General features: G+C 38.3%; 1 protein-coding gene across 10 annotated transcripts in view; it reads left to right on the top strand.

Moving 5' to 3' along the window:
- The window catches only part of BTRC (beta-transducin repeat containing E3 ubiquitin protein ligase), a 189,801-nt gene that overhangs the window by 161,452 nt on the left and 15,950 nt on the right, over window positions 1-12,399 (top strand). For all 10 annotated transcript variants that reach the window (XM_060100590.1, XM_060100582.1, XM_060100574.1 and 7 more), the window contains 6 exons: window positions 2,922-3,108; window positions 8,089-8,185; window positions 8,829-8,966; window positions 9,440-9,558; window positions 11,373-11,622; window positions 12,119-12,237. In XM_060100590.1, the coding sequence (XP_059956573.1) occupies window positions 2,922-3,108; window positions 8,089-8,185; window positions 8,829-8,966; window positions 9,440-9,558; window positions 11,373-11,622; window positions 12,119-12,237 (910 nt within the window). The remainder of the gene's footprint in view (window positions 1-2,921; window positions 3,109-8,088; window positions 8,186-8,828; window positions 8,967-9,439; window positions 9,559-11,372; window positions 11,623-12,118; window positions 12,238-12,399) is intronic.

The raw sequence follows: 12,399 nt of genomic DNA, 5'->3' as shown, positions 1-12,399 counted from the left end.
CGGGTTCGTGCCCCGCTCCGGGAAGATCCCACATGCCGCGGAGCGGCTGGGCCCGTGAGCCATGGCCGCTGAGCCTGCGCGTCCGGAGCCTGTGCTCCGCAACGGGGAGAGGCCACAGCAGTGAGAGGCCCGCGTACCGCAAAAAAAAAAAAAAAAAAAAAAAGTGAGTGAATCTCTAAAATAGCTTATCTTGTTTTTATTTTTTTTTCAGTTGTTTCCTATAGCACTTATGGGAAATTTAGAAAATTCAAAACAGTTTAAAATATAAAAATAAAATTTACCAGAACCCTACCATTCAGAGAGAACTACTAATATGCTATTAATATTTTTCCTAGGTGTGTATATTTCCCTCATAAGTGTTTGTAACATTTTTTCTTACTGTATTCTCTTAATGTGTTTTTCTAAGTGTTGGTTCTTTTAAAAAATAATTTTTTATAGTATTTGTATTATTTATGGTGATTGAAGCATATATTATTTAAACCCTTTATTGAACATTTAGGTAGTTTAAAATGTTTTTTCCATTATAAACTGTGCTGTGGTGGACATTCTTATTCATCTTTTGGGCATCCTAGGGAAAAAAATACCAGAAGTGGGATTTCTATATTAATGAATTATGAACATTTTTTAAGGCTTCTAATACATATGCCAAACTATCCTCTAAGAAAAATATACCAACTTATACCTTCCCCCCAAACTGCATATTACCACTCTGCTTAACCTTTGCCAATTATATCTTTTTAAAAATTTGTTTTTCCAAAATTGGAATTTAAATTGCCCTTTAAAATAAAAGAAATGCCTATTTATATCTTAGAAATAACCATTTTCAAGCTGAATTTGTTCCTGTATCTTTTGTTAAGTAGAATAGATTTCTGCCCCTTCTTCACTCATTGGATTTTATTTTAGCCATAGGCAAACAGTTTTCTTTGTGCGAACAGTCTGTGTGTACCTCATTACTGTGCTCTTCCCAATCACTGAGACATGTTACGATCTCAAGCATATACCACTAAGAATTGAACAGGAGATGATTAGACTTGTGTATCCTTTGCCTAATACCAATCTCTGATGTATATCTGCTGACCACTTCATAAGACACTAAATCATCAGTCTAATGCTTTATGGCCACTTTAACTTATGAACCTACACCATCTGGCTACATTTAGTAAACCAGACTACTTCAAAAAATGCCTGTAATCCATTAATGTAATGGGTTTGTTTGGAGTGTTAGGTGAAATTACTTCCAAAGACTTATTATAGGGACATAGTGAAAGATCAGGAGCAATTTCATGCCAGCCATTAAAAACAGGAATGCATTTTGGGAACTTCTGATGGTGTAGACAGTTTCAGTATAAAGATGCAGAAATTGTGCCATTACTGTATTTTGTATGACGAACTAATTATTATATCTTTAATTGGCTTATAGTCATGTTTTTTTAATAAAAATTAGGTGATGAATGCCTCCATCTGCTTGTGCTTAAATATGAACATGTGATGCCAGCCAAACAAGATCCATTTAATGCTTTCTTTTCCAAATCTGCTGAAAAATGTGACTGATATCCATACAATTTTTATAATTAAAATAATGTTTAAGCACATTTGGATTTTTGCTAATGGCATCCAAATGTTTCTTTGTATGCTTCAGGGGAAAGACACAAAATGAAATGTGGTATTCCCTCTCCTGTTTGTTAAGTTTGTGCCTAAGGGAATCAGAGTATGAAGGAATCTTTCTGCACTATTTAAGTCTTTAGCGAACCTCTGATATGTAACCTGTAAAGAGAAATAACTTTGAATGTTTTTGTCTCACTTGTGAATTAGAACAGCAGCCAAAAGTTAGTGCGAATATCCTATATTTTTTTTGCGGTACACGGGCCTCCCACTGTTGTGGCCTCTCCCGTTGCGGAGCACAGGCTCCGGACGCGCAGGCTCAGCGGCCATGGCTCACGGGCCCAGCCGCTCCACGGCATGTGGGATCTTCCCGGGCCGGGGCACGAACCCGCGTCCCCTGCATCGGCAGGCAGACTCTCAACCACTGCGCCACCAGGGAAGCCCCCAAATATCCTATTTTATAGGATTTGTTCCTCTGAGGCCCCAGTACAGATTTGGGTAGTAGAGAATTGTAAATGAGAAGCCCACCCAGTTAACACAGTCCAAGATCTACTTCCACTGTTTTTCTCTGTATATCCTACAAAAATAGTCTCTGAAATTATAAGTTATCTATTGGTCTGGGATTTTTTTTTCCATTTTTGGCCAGCTGTCATTTAGGCTTTATAGCAGCAACTGTTCTCAAATATATTTTTTAAACATCTAAAATTAAACTCATACTTGAACTTAAACATACCTCTCGGTCATTCCTCTTGGGATGTTTCTGTACCAATCTGTATTTCCTTCTTCTCTCCTTTCTGCATGCCCAGAATTCTATAATCCAGAACATTCTGACTTAGTGCCTCTCCCCCAGTACATTTAAAGGATATTTCTTTTACTGAACAGCTTAGGAACTGCAACAGTAATAGAAACAGAATGAGAAATGGACCTAATATAGAGAATTGGGGTGTGGGGGGTCTGAACCACAGAGTTTGAGATGCCATCCATAGAACATCCCCTAGTGCCGAAATCCATATAGATAGATGTGGATTGTTTCCTGGAATCCTTTTTATTTTTAATGTCTTGGGGGGTTTGCTGGTTGTTAGTTTTCACTTCCTTATCTAAAGGAAGATGGAAAATACTGTTCATTTCTGTAACCTTATAGAAAAATTATTGACACTCATTTTACCCCAGTCTGTTTGAAAAAGAAACTGGACCACACTAGGGACAGTAATGTGCCTTCACAGCAGAATAAATGCTGTTCTGATTTAAAGGACCTTTTGTAAAAAATCATTCACCACTATCTATGTTCTTTTTCTTTGCCTCCTCCCCCCCACCGAAAGCTCGGGGTTTAGATCACATCGCTGAGAACATTCTGTCATACCTGGATGCCAAATCGCTATGTGCTGCTGAACTTGTGTGCAAGGAATGGTACCGAGTGACATCTGATGGCATGTTATGGAAGAAGCTCATTGAGAGAATGGTCAGGACAGATTCTCTGTGGAGAGGCCTGGCAGAACGAAGAGGGTGGTGAGGCTTTTAACGTTCTTACTATTACAGAGCTTCAGGACCTGGCCTTTCAGTCTCTGGAATACAGTATTATTGGGAGCCATGAGACCACTTATCTTTTGATACAGTGATTTTGCTGTTTTATAGCAAAAAATGTTAAATAGTTGTTCATGTACTTGACAGTTTTTCTTCTGACCAGTCACTCATAAGTGACATAATAATGTGTTAATACTGCTTTGCAAAAAATCATAAAAAACTGGCCAGCCATTCTATTTGAAGCGTTCTGTTCTCTGGGCAGAGATTGGTATCCTGAAAAAGGGCTGATGGGCAATTTATAAGGCAAGTAGATGGCTTTGAATCACACAGAAGCCATCAGATCTAGCTTTCCCCTAAAATAATCCAGAACAAATAATTATTTTCTTTTTCAGATTTCTTGCCTTCAGCCCTTGCCTGTGGTGTCTTATCATCTTTGTAATCAAAATTATTTTTATGCCCAACTAGAATAAGAACTCAAGCCATCAGAAAGAGAGAAGATTGGAATTTAGTATAAATCATTGTTTCTTTTTAAGACTCTTATATTTTCTCAAGATTTTACTGCTTAATCCTGAATCCCTTAAGGCATTATATAGTTAGCAGCCCAAGAGATAGTCACCAATTTTGTTGTTCTCTTAATGTAATGGTAGCATTTCATTAGAACTTCTGGAAGATGTCTTCTATATATAATTTTCTCTCGGAGGATGTCTCTATAATGTCACTGTAAGAAAGTTGGGTGTGAATATTTCATAAATAAAATAAAGGTGACATATTAAATGTTTTAGTTGGTAGATATGCACCAGCAGGCATATGTATGCTCAGTGATATCCTGAGCAATTAATTTTATGAATTGTTTATCGTGGATCATAAAGAGATACAGAACAGTTAAGAATGGAGGATCAGCTTTTCTTAGCAATTTTCATAAAAATATAGTCAGCTCCCTTACTTTTTTTGCATCTTTGAAATTCATTAAAGCATAATAAACATAATGACCTCTAAATATTATACCAAGTGCTTCAAGAGATTTTTGTCATTCTGGCTATTAGGAAGACTTTAAAATTTCTCCCGAATTCAATTAAATTAGGAAGCAAATGCCAGGCAGTTTTTGGCTATATAAAAATTGCATAAGTGAAAGTTATTGTTTCTCCTTCCCAAATATGTTTTCTTTATTCTCACTTATTTCACTATATAGAAAACTAGAAATCTTATATTTCATAACTTATTTCATAATTTGGAAATAAACTCTTTATATTGTATAAAAAAGCAAAAAAGTATATAGTTGTATGGCATTCAAAGTCCATCATTTTGCTAAGCATGCCAGGATGAGCCTTAGAAATAGAGGAGGCAGTTGCTTACATGGGAAAATTTTAGGGCAGGTAGGAATATTCCTCCACCCCTCGAGGGAAAAAAAAAAAATGAAAAGAAACTCCCCTCCAGATAAGTCCTGACCTGAAATTTCAGTTGTAGAGACTTATTCCCATAGCTATAAAGGTTTTCTTCCCTGTTAAAATGTACTTTGTTCCCATTTGGACTGTAAATGACAATTAGCCTTTATCACACCTTGAGACTTTACAAAGTCTTTTTTTGAAGGCAGGGAGAACAAGAAGTAGATGGACAGATCTTGACACATACGTGTGAAAATGCCAAAGATAAATGTAGGCTCCACAGTTTTGCTTAGGGTTGGCACTAAAGCTCTATTACGTTAGTTACACAGAAGAAAAAACCAAGTGATCATTGAACAGACGGCTTTTGGGCCTTTTAAAAGGGTGTGTGAAGGTTTAGCTGAGAAATAATTCAGGATTCAGCACCAGTTACCACTCTTCCCTCTATCTCTTCAACCATAGAAACCCATTCCTGCTCTTTTGAGTATCCTTCAGAGTTCTGACTGTATTCCTTTGTCTTTGGCCATATTTATCAGCTTGATATAGACCCATGAAATTTCAAATATTTGTTCACCCCATGAAGATCGCCTCCAGTATCCCCTTCACATTCTGTGGCTGCTTATTTTTACATGTTGCCTTCCTTCCTGTGTTAGTTGTCCTTCCCCACTTAAAAAAAATTAATCTATGATCACTTTTTCATTTTTTTCTTGCAAGTTGTCTTAACCAAGCCTCCTTTGTCAATAAAGTCTGTTATACTACCTTTCCCCAAATACTGTCTTTGGAAGTTTCTTCCATTTCTTCCAACCAAAAATAAATAAATACAGTTTTCTAAAAAAGCTTTGGGTTTAATTTCCACTCTACTGTTGTATTTTATATCTAGATGAATTTGACAGTCTGCTCCTAGGACATGAACTCTTACTTTCTCTCTTGAATAATACTGAATATTCTCTCTGCTCAGTAATGGTAACTCTTAAAAGTATAATAAAAGACCACTTGGGAAAAGTCCATTTTCTTAATCAGCAGATCACATTTTATGATAACATTCTGAATTTAATATTTAGCATTTATCATGTCCTCACACTCTCAAAAGTACTAGACATTTCAATAGAAGTGGTCCCTGTTGTCAAAGAGCTTCCATCATAAAAGGTTTTGACTTACAAAATAAATATAGACTGAGAAACCAGTTTTCAACACTTAGCCACCCTTTTGTGTAGCACCTTTGATTCAAAGAAATTCAAATACTTTAACAAGGTGTGATAAATACTGTGGGGTAGAAAATGAGATCAGAGGTTTGTATGATTTCTTTTTCCTTAGGGTATAGTTTCATTGCATATGAAGAAAATCATGGGGTGCCTGTATACGATTGCCAGAGATTAAAAGGAGGGCAGGAATCTCTGAGAAATGGTGGGCATTGAGAGACAGTAAAGTAGTTAGGGCTTCCCTGGTGGCGCAGTGGTTAAGAATCTGCCTGCCAATGCAGGGGACGTAGGTTCGAGCTCTGGTCCGGGAAGATCCCAATGCTGTGGAGCAGCTAAGCCTGTGAGCCACGACTACTGAGCCCACGCGCCACGACTACTGAAGCCCGCACGCCTAGAGCCTGTGCTCTGCAACTAGAGAAACCACCACAACGAGAAGCCCGCAAACTGCAACAAAGAGTTAGCCCCCACTCGCTGCAACTAGAGAAAGCTCACCCACAGCAGCGAAGACCCAACTCAGCCATAAATGAATGAATGAATGAATGAATAAATAAATAAATAAATAAATAAATAAAAATTTAAAAAACAAACAAAAAAACCCACCAGAGATATAAAGTAATTAAGAATGTGGCCTCTGAAGTCAGACTTAGATTCAAATCCCAGGTCTCCTCACTAGCTGTGTGACCTTGGGCAAGTTGCTTAACCTCCCTGACATTTGATTTCTTCATCTGCCAAATGAATGCAGTGATTCTTACCTCATTAAAGGATGTTGACGTTGAAACTATTAAATTGTAATTGACCAGATTTTTTTTTTTTTTTTTTTGCTGAGCTGTGTGGCTTGCGTGATCTTAGTTCTCCCACTAGGGGTTGAACTCGGGCCCCCAGCAGTGGAAGTGCCGGGTCCTAACCACTGGACCGCCAGGGAATTCCCTATTAACCAGATTAGAACCTCTTCATTCAAAATCTGTTTGCCTGCAATGTGTTTATAGAATAATATTGTTCAGAGAAGTGTATCTTGAAGCCCAAATTATTTCATAATGTGTCTTGTTTGCCCTTTTCTTTATGTTGATGTATCATGTTTCTTGTTCCTATTAGTCCCTTTTTTAAAAAAACTATTATTTTAGCTTCTCTGTTGCAGATTACCCTTTTTGTATCAACACAGAAGTCAGAGCCAGCTACCTTCCTGATAGGAAATTTTCTCAACTAATTTTCAAGGTGTATAATAGGAAGAGGGCAGGGGAGAAGTGCTCCTAGAGACACTGAACAATTAATTATTCTGTAATGGAGCTAAAGAGGGAGGAGTGGATGACTGGCCCAGAGAAAACATGATTTCTCTGGTGCCAGGATTACACTCAGAGGCATTTCTGCCTATCTCCACTTTGCAAGGCACAGTGCCAATGAGAACAGCAGTTAGTACACCCATAGTGGGGTTTACTAGCTTGCACACCGTGTTTGGTGGGTTCTTAACTTCAGGATGAGGAATTAAATTTTTTACCCAGCAGGAAGTGATTGCCATTTACTGATTTTTTTTTTGTAGCAAAGATCTAGCTTGGGATATGAGTATTCCAGAGATGTGCTATCATAAGGAAGGAGATGCTAACAAATGTTGCTCACTGGAATCAAGGAAAGGCAATAAAATCCATGTATGTATGTACATAGCCAGGAACACACCTGTGAAAGTCAATTTTGTGCCTTAGGCTGGACAGCACAGTGCTCTTAGGCATTTCTTTTTTTTAAATCTGCTTTCATAATTGCTGCTGGACACTCCTGTGGTCCCTTTGTTTTCTGTCGAAATTGCTCCTTTTAAAGCATAGCTACACTGATCACCAGCAGCCTGGGTGCCTGAGCCGCCAACACACCTTACCCCATATAACTGGGACTAGAAAAAGTGATCTCTGTGACAGAGCCATTCCTGCTGCCCACAATGCTAGGCTCCACTGACACTGGCACAGCTTTACTCAGTGAAAAAAAAGTCTTTGGGGCATGTGCCTAGTTCAAAGCTGGTAGTTATCATCACTAACAAAATTTTCAAAAGATAAGGCCAATGAATCTGTCTATACAGAGGTATGATAGTCAACAGATGAATTCTGACTATGTGCACTCCATTTGTCTATTGACATAATATTCCTGAAGGCCTGACACTCTGATGTTCTGTACTAGAAATCATCATGTTTTAGCCAAAAGCAAATCAATGTTGGCAGAGTTCCTTTGAGCCCAGAAAGTTCCTCCTTGACATGGACTCCTGAAATCGAGCTTAACTTCACACCTCTCCAGGCTGGTTATGGAGATTATATGGAATGGTAACTGTGAAAACACTTTGAAGAAATAGGAAGTTCCTTGTAAATGTATAATATTATGATTTTTATTGGGAAATATTTGTTGTTTTTTAGGGGACAGTATTTATTCAAAAACAAACCTCCTGATGGGAATGCTCCTCCCAACTCTTTTTATAGAGCACTTTATCCTAAAATCATACAAGATATTGAGGTAAGAATCTATGTATATTTGGGTATTTGCCAAATACTAGAGAATCATCAACATTCTTCAGTAACAGCATTGTTACAGCAAACCCATTAGGGTTTATTGTGTGGGTTAAAAATCATTTTCTTTACAAGTGAGTAGGATAGGTAAAATATAGTAAATTCCCAGGCAAAAAAAATTTAAAGCTTTTAAAAATTGTTTACTGATAGATAAATAGATGAGAGAATACGATAACAGCAGTGAAACTGCTAAAGTTGCACTTATAAGCCATTATTCAAATATCTTCTGAATTGAGCCTCTGTGGAAGTTCACTGGTAGAAATGGCCACCACAAATGAAAGATGAGCACTGAGTAGGTAACCTCATGTGGTTCATAGCTTGCCCTCTGTTGGTGAACAGTCTCTTTCTAGCAGGTTTATTATTTAGTTCAACGGGTTATATACGGGAGAGTTCTAGGAAATAAATCTTTAATTACTTTGCACATGGAAAAATGTTTTACAGTGTTAAATAGTGGCTTTTTTTAAAAAATGCCTTAAGTTTTATATATCCAGTAGAGTAAAGCATTTGTCATTGGTTGCCATGAAAGTCAAATAAGAGCTTAGTTCTAGTCCTTTCCTAATTATTGCTTCTTTACCATTCCTTCTTCTCAGACAATAGAATCTAATTGGAGATGTGGAAGACATAGCTTACAGAGAATCCACTGCCGAAGTGAAACAAGCAAAGGAGTTTATTGTTTACAGTATGATGATCAGAAGATAGTAAGCGGCCTTCGAGACAACACAATCAAGGTGAGGTCTCTTCAGTTATGGGAAGGTAGAAGAAGGGGTGAGGATGACCACAGTATAAAGCAATCTAAAGCATAAACTCTAAGCAGTATTTCCAGAAAGTAAGAGTTTTAGATTGTATCCAGTCCAAAAGCCAAAATTTCCTTAAAGGAAAAATGCCTGCTTCCCTCCAGAAACACATGCAAATGGATAGGGCTAGGGTTAAATTCTCTTCTTGAAGTGCACTGAATGGGCTATTACTCTTTTGGCCTTCACATAATTATAGGCTACCGCTGTTCCTTAATGAAAAGGATAAAGTCTGCATTAGTACTCAAGCCACATATATATAGGTGCTTAGCTATACCTATAGGAAAGAATGCATTCCACACTACTCCGGGCTTTGATTCTTTTGGGGAATCAAACACATAATAGAGCCAGCAAGTCTCTGCAGCACCCCATTATCACGATGATCAAAAGGATCTTGTTTGCCATCCTAGATCTGGGATAAAAGCACATTGGAATGCAAGCGAATTCTCACAGGCCACACAGGTTCTGTCCTGTGTCTCCAGTATGACGAGAGGGTGATCATAACTGGATCATCGGATTCCACAGTCAGGTAGAAAATTTCAAATGATCTTTTGAACTCTGAAATATCAGATTCACTCTGTTCTGTCTTAGATAGTAATTTTGTATGTATCTGCATGAACACAGTTATGAAACTTCATAACCAAAAAAGAATAAACCACCAGCTCTCCCCATCATTGTGTCAGTCTAAAGCTAGAAAACTTGATTTAGGAATGGTTATGGTAAGTTTACATTTTTGAACATTTAAGAAACTACAGGGACTTCCCTTGTGGTCCAGTGGTTAAGACTTTGCAGTGCCAATCCAGGTGGCCCCGGTTTGATCCCTGGTCAGGGAACTAGATCCCACGTGCCACAACTAAGACCCAGCGCAGCCTAAATAAATAAATAAATATTTAAAAATAAAAAAAATTTTAATTACAAAAAAAAAGAAACTACATATTCTATTTTGATTTGGGGGAATCATCTATTATAGAAACTTGGTAAACCTTGCATTTCTTACAAAAGCCACCTCACAGGGGAATGACATGAATGGAATTAAGCCTTCCTTTCAAGTGGTTATAACTGTAGTACAGGCATGCATATCTCCTTTAAAATGTGTACAGGTGAGCAAAGCTCTCTCTTTGCCAACCCCTCCCCTGCTGTCCCTGCAGTTTTTAATTGCAAGCTTCACTCAGGGAGGGACCTTCAATTTCCAGAGGCGTTAGTGATTTCATGACACAGCCATTATGCTGCTGGAGTCCAGTGTAGCTTGAGTTCTGGGTACTAGCAGCACTACTAGAAACCTCTGTTAGGAATTTTGCCTTGAGCTAAAGGATTTAGCAAACATAATACATCAAAAGTAACTTTAAAAAAAATAGGAAAAAAAGCAGTTAACTGCATTGTTAGATTCTCTGAAGTTAAATGTTTACCATTCCAAGTTATCCTCTGTGAATAGAAAAGGCCATTCCTGTTTCTTGTGTTTTGACTTAAAGGCATAGCAAATTCTGTTCTTAGAGTTATCAACATTTAACATTTATTGGTGCTTGTGGAGTGCCTCAAGGAAGCTGAAAGATTGTAGAGGCTAACATTTATAGGACAAGGGAAAAAATGATTTTCTAAAAGAGGGTTAAACTGAAAAAAGAAATAAAATGTGTTGTAAAAAACAAAGTAAATATACAAAAATAGAGTGATCAAAGTAAAATATACCTTCACAAAAAATTCTCAAGCTATCCAAGGGGCTCACACTCTGCTGTGAAGCCCATATTGATATTGGGATGGCTGTTCTTGATCCCTACACTCATTTAAAGCACAGAAATGGGGCCTTACATTTAGAGTCTAGATAATTTTAGGCCTTGATCTATGTGGTGAAAAGGTCCAGGGTCATCAAACTCACATCCATAGTACTAAGTCTGTTAGGGAAGCTTCTTCGCCTATGTCAGTCTAGGACCTGAGGGCTGTCTGTGGGACCACCAATGCTGTAGTTATTAATCAGATTCCCAGTTTAAAATGTATCAGATTGAATGTTAGAAGGTTTATGATAATCTTGAAGTCTGTGGCCAATTCTCTGGTGATGGTCGCTGCAACCTCATTCCAGCCCCCTGAAACTAGCCCAGATTTCACTGGGCAGCATCCCATCCCCTTCCTCTTCCTACTCTCCCAGTCCAGCCCTCTGTCTACCACTTCCCCATGGTCCATCAGTACACTTTAGCTCAGCTCAACTTCAGAGCTGCAGAAGCAAAGTAGGGTATAACACTAACTATGAGAATAGGGTGGGAAGGGTGGGGAGTGAGGTGGTCCAGTACTGGTAATAGATTGTAGCATGAGCTCCTCCTCAATCTCGGATAACCTTAATGTTGTTTGTTCCAGGGTGTGGGATGTAAATACAGGTGAAATGCTAAACACATTGATTCACCATTGTGAAGCAGTTCTGCACTTGCGTTTCAATAATGGCATGATGGTGACCTGTTCCAAAGACCGTTCCATTGCGGTGTGGGATATGGCCTCCCCAACTGACATCACCCTCAGGAGGGTGCTTGTTGGACACCGAGCTGCAGTCAATGTCGTAGACTTTGATGACAAGTACATCGTTTCTGCATCTGGGGATAGGACTATAAAGGTAATAAGGCATTTTTCAGTAAGTCCCCAAATTAGAAAAGGGAAGTTCATGTGGAAATCTGCTCAAGGGCAGTTTCATACTTAACCCTCACTGCAGAATACTTAATATTTAAATCAAATACTAGTTTATGCGTAAAAAGGTAATGAGTGAGATAGGTTGTGTGACAATTTGAATCAGGTTTTTATTCTTATAAATAATGGTGAGTATGAAAAGGGCAGGGATAAATTTAGGTTCAAGAAAATTTGTCTGCCAGACCAGACTAACCCCATAAGAGTACATCAATTTGAGGATTCTCATGTGATAGCAGCCAGCTACAAATTAGCTGTATATTACTATGAATTAAACTTGTCATTTTTTGGTTTGATTTGGATTGGTATGAAAAGTTGAATTCCCCCTGTTAGTTCAGTCCTATTTTCTGCCTCCCAAAAACTCCAGTTGCCATAGATTTTACTAGTAAAAGCACCAGATCAACTGCCAAATGCTATTTTTGTTTCAGGTATGGAACACAAGTACTTGTGAATTTGTAAGGACCTTAAATGGACACAAACGCGGAATTGCCTGTTTGCAGTACAGAGACAGGCTGGTCGTGAGTGGCTCATCTGACAACACTATCAGGTGAGCAGCAGGTGCCCTTGCCCAGAAGGGATCACTGTTATCCTGCCATTCGTTGTTTGTGCACAGATCAAACAGATCTTCAACTGTGTTATGTTCATAATCAAACATTTTTCAGTTTCTGTAGCTTCTTACAGATCAAAAGTTTGCCCCAAGCAGAGAGGC

This window comes from Mesoplodon densirostris, chromosome 1 (assembly GCF_025265405.1).
Source record: "Mesoplodon densirostris isolate mMesDen1 chromosome 1, mMesDen1 primary haplotype, whole genome shotgun sequence".
In the NCBI taxonomy this organism is placed as follows: Eukaryota; Metazoa; Chordata; class Mammalia; order Artiodactyla; family Ziphiidae; genus Mesoplodon; species Mesoplodon densirostris.
This window is presented reverse-complemented; position numbering and strand designations above follow the sequence as displayed.